Source organism: Astyanax mexicanus, chromosome 1, assembly GCF_023375975.1.
Source record: "Astyanax mexicanus isolate ESR-SI-001 chromosome 1, AstMex3_surface, whole genome shotgun sequence".
NCBI classification, from domain to species: Eukaryota; Metazoa; Chordata; class Actinopteri; order Characiformes; family Acestrorhamphidae; genus Astyanax; species Astyanax mexicanus.
Window position 1 is genome coordinate 50,434,326 of NC_064408.1, and position 8,478 is coordinate 50,442,803.

Genomic DNA, 8,478 nt, shown 5'->3' on the forward strand with positions numbered 1-8,478 from the left:
GCCATGACTTATTAAAGCGTGGAAATGAGATCCTAATGCATGGCCACAACTTATTAAAGCATGAAACCGAGATCCTAATGCATGCCCACAACTTAGTAAAGAGTGGGAAAGAGATCCCAATGCATGGCCACGACTTATTAAAGCATGGGAAAGAGATCCTATTGCATGCCCACAACTTAGTAAAGAGTGGGAAAGAGATCCCAATGCATGGCCACGACTTATTAAAGCATGAAAACGAGATCCTATTGCATGGCCACAACTTATTAAAGCATGGAAACGAGATCCTAATTCATGGCCATGATTTATTAAAGCATGGGAATGAGATCCTAATGCATGGCCATGACTAATTAAAGAGTGGGAAAGAGATCCTAATGCATGGCCAGGATTTATTAAAGCATGGGAACGAGATCCTAATGCATGGCCATGATTTATTAAAGCATGGGAATGAGATCCCAATGCATGGCCACAAGTAATTAAAGCATGGGTATAAGATCCTAATACATAGCCACGACTTATTAAAGAGTGGAATAGAGATCCTAATGCATGACCATGACTTTTTAAAGAGTGGGAAAGAGATCCTAATGCATGGCCACGACTTATTCAAGAGTAAAAAAAAAGAGATCCTAATGCATGACCATGACTTTTTAAAGAGTGGGAAAGTCATGGCCATATAAGCCATCTAAATGACTTCATTATCTTGTTCCTATGCCTTAATAAGTTGTGGCTACACATTTTTTTTTAAATTATGTTACCTTAGGGGCTCCTAGTTATTTATTAATAATGATTTATTTCTCATAGTTGTGCCTTATCGAAAACAATGTTATCTTACTTTATATGTATAAAATAATGACTAATGTAGAAGCATGTACTTATTTCCTTATATTTCATGAGAGAATGAAAGAGAGCATTTGTGCATGTAAGACAGAGATATAACCTGCTGGTGTGTGTGTGTGTGTGTGTGTGTGTGTGTGTGTGTGTGTGTGTGTGTGTGTGTGTGTGTGTGTGTGTGTGCGTGTGTGTTTATCGTGTCACACTTCCAGTCCAGAGTAAACAGAATAAATAAGCTATGTCTCCAGAGTCAGACACTGAAGACCACCATTCAGGGACATGGATATTCAGACAGAAAACTTTACAAACTTTGGAGTGTCGTCTTTTTCTCTTATCGTAAAAAGCAGATGGTCCCTTAAAGCAGCTCAGGCTTTACTAAACAGGGGTTTTATAGCAGTTTATCAGCGGCGGAGGTGTTGGAGTACAGGCTGCAGGTTGGTAATTAGGGGCTGTGGAGTGCTGATTACCTGGCTCAGGTGTGTGAGGAGCTGGAAGACAGAGGGACTGCAGGGCTGGGTATGGGGAGGACTGATGCACAAGTACTGGGGCTGTAGTGCAGGAGCTGTCCGCAGTGCTGAACAACTGCACTGTGCACAAGCTACTAGTGTATTACTAGTAGTGTGTAAGGAACCGGGGGAAGAAAATGGCAGATTTTTTTTTTTTATTATTATTCTTTAGAGGTTCAGGTTAATACAAGAAACAACGATAGAAGACAGCATTAAAAATAATTACAAACTAGAGAAGGGAAAAGAGGAAATAAAAATAAAAATAAATAATAATATGTTAACCAGAGGCAAGTGAGAGTTCATCACAAATTCTTACAGTTCTTTTACATTTCTCGTTTTTAGCCATTCTAAATGATTTCAAAAGTAAGGTAAAGTCCAGCAAAAAAATATCAAATTTTGGTATTGAGGACAAGCATTTGCATCGGTGAATGTAGTGTTTACTTAACAAAATGAAAATATTAATGATATACTCTATATCTAGTTCGACGAGTGAAAAAAAAACAACAAATTATATCTCCAAGGTTAAGTTTCATAGACATGTTGGCTTTCTTTAAAAAGAAAGAGGCAAAGTCTCGCCAGAACTTAGAAACGATGGAAAAATAGAAGAAAAGAGGTGATACTGATTCACAATCTGATGACAAAATGAACATTCAACATCTATAGTTTTAAATTTTGCAATTCTCTCATTCGTAGGATATATATTGTTTTTTTTTTAAATGCACTTCTCTATCTTTACTGGGGATACAAAATGTATAAGGTAAAAGCCATGCTTTTTTTCCTATTTATATCTGGGATCATAGTATTCCAAAAAAAATCCCTCTAGGTGTAACATATTTCCTTGAATGAAAAACACTCCTTATTGATTTATTAGTGCATTTTAGGTCAAAAATACAGACATTGCCTACTAAAAACTTACGTTCCTCTTTCCTGACCTTTTCATATGAAATGTGACTTTTCATAACATGAACAAGACCATTTGGGATCGCTTTTATAACCGAATTGAATTCTTTATAAACAACAGGGAAACAGTATTTATCCATAAAATTACAGTAAGTATAAAGGTTCCCCTCTCATCAAATTAATCGAGCAGATACTCAATTCCTTTTCTGTGCCAGTTCTCAAGATAAAGTGATTAGAAATTGTTTTAAAATAATCTTTTATTGCAAACATAAGTTTCGCCTGCTGTGTTTGTTGTTCATGCAACTGGCTCTGGTTGTTACGTGGACTTTCACTATGTATAGGCTTAAGTTCAGATGCCTGTTTAGAAATATCCTGCAGTCAGCAGCAGCTTCACAGCTTTCACCTCATTGAGATTTACACTTGAGGACAATTTACTGCAACAAAATGGCTTTTGGGTAATGTCTTGTTCTGCTCATAGACTAGGAGGGTTTGGGTTATCTAACGTTTATATTAACTACTGCCAAAAATCTATTAGAAATGTAAAGTTACATTCTTTTAATAAAAAGACACCATTGTGAGAAGTGCTCTCAGTAAAAAATAAAATAAAAACACAGGACCCAACGCTACAAGTTTTTTTTAAAAAGTGGAGAAAATGTAAATATACAACAGAGTTGATAATAATAATAATAATAATAATAACAATAATAATAACAATAATAATAATAATAATAATAATAATAATAATAATAATAATAATAATAATAATAACCAAATATGTTGTTATATTATTTTAAATATTAGGTGATAACTCATCATTTTTTGTCATATGTGTATATAATTCAGACATTGCACAAATAACTTTTCTAACAACAGTAAATCTAATGTGGATGTAATGTGAAACATGTTTCGTTTGTAAAGTGATCTTTGGTTAAATTTAACTAAAAAATAAACAGAAGTACAATTACAAAAAAATCATGTTATGTTTATTTGTGATTAAATGTAATTCTGCAAATGTTTCCTAAGTCACTATAGTGGGGTTTGATTCATATTAGCAAATGTGCCTTTAACTGAACTTAACTGAAAAGTCTGGACTGTAACTGAACTGTGATTAAATGCGAGTTTAATTACCTTTCCAACCTTGTAAATTAATTTTATAATCATTTATGATTCAGGTTTGATTTGGAATAACCTTTTTTTTACAGTAGTGGTGAATGACTACAACTCTAAACAAATGTTTATCTTAAAAATGCTAACACATGTCCATACATGCCGTCTTGATTACGCAACTTCTCAACTGCTGACAAAACTTATTGATGCTCAGGATTGGATTTTTTTTTACAGCGTTCAACACAAATACAGATTTTTACTTTCCTATTTAACCAGTTTAAGCCAGTTTAAAGTAAAGTTTATTTTAAATAAAACGTTATTTAATTGGCTTTCTTATGGAGGTATTTAGCCTTGAGCATGTACCCTCTATTCACCACAACACCACAAAAAAAATCTGAACTTATTTTTTTTATCTCTCTCTACAATTAACTATTTCACACCTAACCACACCAGTGGACTTATTGTTAATGACATATCAACGACTGAATCATGCAGAAATGTGGGTGGAAAATAAATAAACTCATATATGTTTATTTATTTATTTTAGCCGCCGCCAGCACCTTTGATAAGGCAGGAGGATCTGGCTAGTATAATTTATTTATAAAATCTAAAACACACAATATGTATAATAAGAATCCCCTCTTTAAAAGCAAGGTGTTTTACTGTACTTTAAGAGTTTTCTTGCGACTTGCCTATCAGGTTTGTGTGTGTGTTTATTATTATTATAGATTGATTGATTGATTTGTAGAAGGTAGCTTATTGGCCGAACCCCAGGGCTTTATGACCCAGTAGATGATGAAGTCTATAGTCTGGGATCACAGCGCCCCCAGCGCGCGTTCTCGTCTCCCCTGAGCGCGCGGTGCGCATAAAGCCCAGCGCGAGGCTCCAGCAGCGTCATATGAAGTTGAGAAGTAGGTTGAGGAGCAGCGGGAGCGGCACGGAGGGCGCGCAGCCTCCTCTCACCGCACTGATGGGATTAAAAACGGACGGAGAGATGGAGAGAGAGATCGAGGCTTTCCTGGGCGGCTGTTTTCTCCGGGGTGCCCCGGCGGCTCTTTTACGCGCGGCTGAACGGTAAAGAGGGGCGGGCGACCATGGGATACAAGCGTGCTCCGGTTCGCGTCTCGGCTCCGCGTGCGCCCGCTGTGGAGTACTCCTGACCACACGCGGAAGGACGCCGAGGAGACGCGCGCGGACACTTTCCGCCTTCTATCCACTTTTCCGCTGATGCTCGTGCGCTTCGCCGAGAGCGCGGGACTCGTTCCGCGCCCCGCGAGGGCGAGATGACACGCAAGAGGCGCCGCGCGCAGAGCGAGCACTGCTTCTAGAACAGGAGAAAGAAAGAAAGAATAAAGAAAGGGAAGAAAAAACAGCTCTTTCTCGCTATGGAGCTGAAAGCGACCGCGGTGGTGTACGGAGAGCCCCTCAACATCACATCCAACCACACCGTCTCCAACCAAACGCGCGCGCACGGCGACGCGAGCGGAGGGGCTGCTCCCGCGCTCGTGCAGGCGACCGTGGCCACGCTGCTCTCCCTGCTCACGTGCGCCACGGCGCTCTCCAACGCCTTCGTGGTGGCGACCATCGCGCGCTCGCGCAAGCTACACACGCCGGCTAACGTGCTGATAGGCTCACTGGCCTTCACCGACCTGCTGGTGTCCGTGCTGGTCATGCCGGTGAGCATCGTGTACACCGTACGGCGCGTGTGGACGCTCGGTCGCGTGATCTGCGACCTGTGGCTCTCGTCGGATGTCACGTGCTGCACGGCGTCCATCCTGCACCTGTGCGTAATCGCGCTGGACCGTTACTGGGCCATCACGGACGCAGTGGGCTACTCCAAGCGCCGTACCACCCAGCGTGCCGCCGCCATGATCGCCGCCGCCTGGGTCATCGCCGTGTCCATCTCGCTGCCGCCCTTCTTCTGGCAGCAGGTGCGCACCGAAGATGAGATGACCAGCTGCACCGTCAACACGGATCATGTCTTCTACACCATCTACTCCACATTTGGCGCCTTCTACATCCCCACGCTGCTGCTCATCGCGCTCTACGGGCGCATCTACGCCGAGGCCCGCAAGCGCATCCTCAAACAGTCGCCCAAGCGAGTGGGCAAGCGGCTCACTTCGGCGCGCCTCATCAGTGACTCGCCAGGGTCAGTGGCATCCACCACCTCACTTAACTACGGCACGCATGAGACGTCCACGTCCGATGCCACCGTGGCCGCCTCCGCCGTGGCCAACCACCAGGTGAAAGTGACCGTGTCCGACGCCCTGCTGGAGAAAAAGAGGATCTCTGCAGCCCGCGAGAGGAAGGCCACTAAGACTCTGGGTGTGATCCTGGGCGCCTATATCATGTGCTGGCTGCCCTTCTTCATCTACACACTGCTGGTGCCCATCTGCACCACCTGTACCTTCTACCCGGAGCTGTTTGATGTCTTCACCTGGCTGGGCTACCTGAACTCGCTCATCAACCCTATCATCTACACCATGTCCAATGAAGACTTCAAGCAGGCCTTCCACAAGCTCATCCGCTTTAACTGCTTCCGGTCTTGAGGTATCCAGCCAAGAACAGATGGATAAGATGGATAAGATGCCAGAAGGTCAGTGGCAAAATATGGATAAAAATGCCTGTAAGGAGGCTCAGGTTAGTCTGAAAGCTTCCTATTTTTTGGAGAAAAGAAAAGTGAACAGAAGTGAGTTTAAGCTTCTGGTCATGTCAAAGCAATGTCCATTTAGAGTGGAAGTTATTAATGGAGTTGACCTACACAAGATTCTGGCCAGGTGGAACCATTTTGAGAGGAGGAATGGCCAGATTTTGTACAAGAATAGATCTTGTTGGAGACTACAGTAGATATAGGAGCCCCATCACGAACTTGAGCGACATCCATGTGCCAGGGTGTGGAATACTAATCAACAAAACTTAAAGAGGTGTATGAGCTTGACCTATATGTCCAGATGTATCATCTGTCCAGTTGTTACCATTTTTGGATGAGGAATGGTCAGAAGTGGAAAAACTGACATTGGAGACAGTGCTGACCATGGGGACCCATTAGAAACCTAAGCAACATCCACCTGTTGTGGTACTCAATCTAACTCGATAAGATTAGGCGGTCTGATATGTCCCAGCATGTATGGACTGGGCTGAGTCTGATTAAGAGCACAAAGGCCCAACAATAAGGGCCTATAAAGTCTATCAAAGAGGCTTCAGAGGATGCCTGATGTTCATTTTGTCTGCTCATATCCAAGAACCCAGGTGGGATTTCCCCATTGAAAGAAACCTGAAATCGCCTTCAGTTGTAATGTGCAGATGAATGGTGGGCAAATCTGGGTGGTGAGGCATTCTACCAGTTCATTCTAATGATTGTAATGAAAAAAAGCCAGTAAGGCCTGCGGTATCTGTGTGTGTGTGTGTGTGTGTGTATGTGAGGTTGTGTGTGTATATGTGAGGGTGTGTGTGTGTGAGGGTGTGCGCGAGAAAGTGAGAGACTGCTGTGTGTGTGTGTGTGTGTGTGTGTGTGTGTGCATACATCGTGTGAAGATTTTCTTACACATCACAGTGTACGTAATTTTTTGAATGTCTGTTCATATGGATTTAATGTCTGTTTTAATTTATACTTTTTTTTTTTTTCTTTTCTTTTTTTCAAGCTTGTGAGTCGCTTTTCTTAACACATCTTGTCTAAAACACCACCAGGCCTGGCGGTGTTGTCATTCTAACAGCTGATGGGTCAGACGGGCCAAAAACACAAGTGACAAGTGTGCAAATGAACTGCGGTCACTTGCAATGTAGAGCACAATTTGACTTGTCTGATAAAAATCAGATCAAGCTGATTAACAATGCAACACACTTCCGGCACAGTAAGGCCTCAGCACGGCCTGTACTGGAAAGAGGTCATTTCATGAGAGCTACTGCTGTACTATAAGCTTCTGTGCATTTAAGCAATGTCCTGTAACTACCTTGGCAATGTGGGCTAAATTCCAATCTAATGGAAATCTAAAGAGCTGCTGCTATTACAAAAACATGAAAAAAGAATAAGAATAAAAAATGTCACCGACTTTCATGATTATGGGTGTTTTTATTAAAGCCATGACCAGCAGGTGGGTTTTCACTTTTCCATACAAAGCAATCTGGGAATGTATTTGAGCTTCAGCGTGCTGGAAAAGGTTGAAAGGCTCGTATTTCATATTTTTCTAGTATTGTATTGATTTCCCTGAAGTCCACTTATGGCCTTTTCATTTTTGCTCAACCGTTTTCCAGCCTCTTTTCATCACTTAGAATCAAACAGATCAAACAGGCTGCTTTTGTTACTGTGCTTTGGGAGTGGTACGTGTAATGGAGCTCCGTTCTGATAGACTGCTGTATAGTCATTTAAAGCAACTCTATGGAAAATTGGCATTACTTGCTCCTGGGCTCCCCTTACAGTCAGAAAGTGTAATTTGTGCTGCTACATAGTGCAGTTAGCAACATGCTAATCCCAAAGTAGCACTAACAGCTAGCAGGTCAGTGAATCATCACAATGACTTGTGAGTGTAAGGTAAAAATGCTAGACGTTGTTGCTTTAAAAAGCTCTTCAGTCTAATACACTCTTTCTAACTTCAAAGAGGCTTTATCTATTTGCCCTTGGCCATTTTGATTGTGCTTTTAAAACAGATATTTGATTAAACTGTGTTCTGATTGGTTGCGCTGCATTGTGCCTCATTCAAAATGTGGTCTGGGCTGAAACACTCCTCCTTATGGTTTTAGTGTAGCCAGAGCAAAGCCACTGCAGGCTCAATAGACATGGATCTGTATGCAAATGTGTTGTTCCTCAAATAGGCTGATTTTGCAGCGTTGGTTACATACCGTATTTTTTGCACTATAAGGCACACTGGATTATTAGGCGCACTATCAATAAACGTGTATTTTCTGATCTATTTTCATACATAAGGCACACTAGATTATAAGGATTATTTTGCAACACTAGTAAGGAACAGGGGTGTCGCCATGTTTCCCTTCTAATTCAGCGGGTCTCCATGCTGTGTGGAGAGACCTGTAAAATTAATCTAATCTAAAAGTTAATCTAAACACTTGTTCTCTCCTGAAAACTGTTTATTTTTTAAGTGAAGCACTTTAGTTTATTTACAGTGAGCTTAGATTTCCAGAT

At 41.8% G+C, this 8,478-nt stretch overlaps 1 protein-coding gene across 1 annotated transcript; it reads left to right on the forward strand.

Annotated features, from left to right (window-relative positions):
* The first annotated feature begins 4,204 nt into the window (after positions 1-4,204).
* LOC103031645 (5-hydroxytryptamine receptor 1B) lies at positions 4,205-7,390 on the forward strand. Its single transcript, XM_007255244.4, has one exon. The coding sequence runs from the start codon at positions 4,727-4,729 to the stop codon at positions 5,888-5,890; it is 1,164 nt and encodes a 387-aa protein (XP_007255306.3). The 5' UTR covers positions 4,205-4,726; the 3' UTR covers positions 5,891-7,390.
* The last annotated feature ends 1,088 nt before the right edge of the window (positions 7,391-8,478 follow it).

What these genes read in the sequence shown, in the direction of transcription:
- LOC103031645 (XM_007255244.4), top strand. Translation starts at nt 4,727, where the DNA reads ATGGAGCTGAAAGCGACCGCGGTGGTGTACGGAGAGCCCCTCAACATC.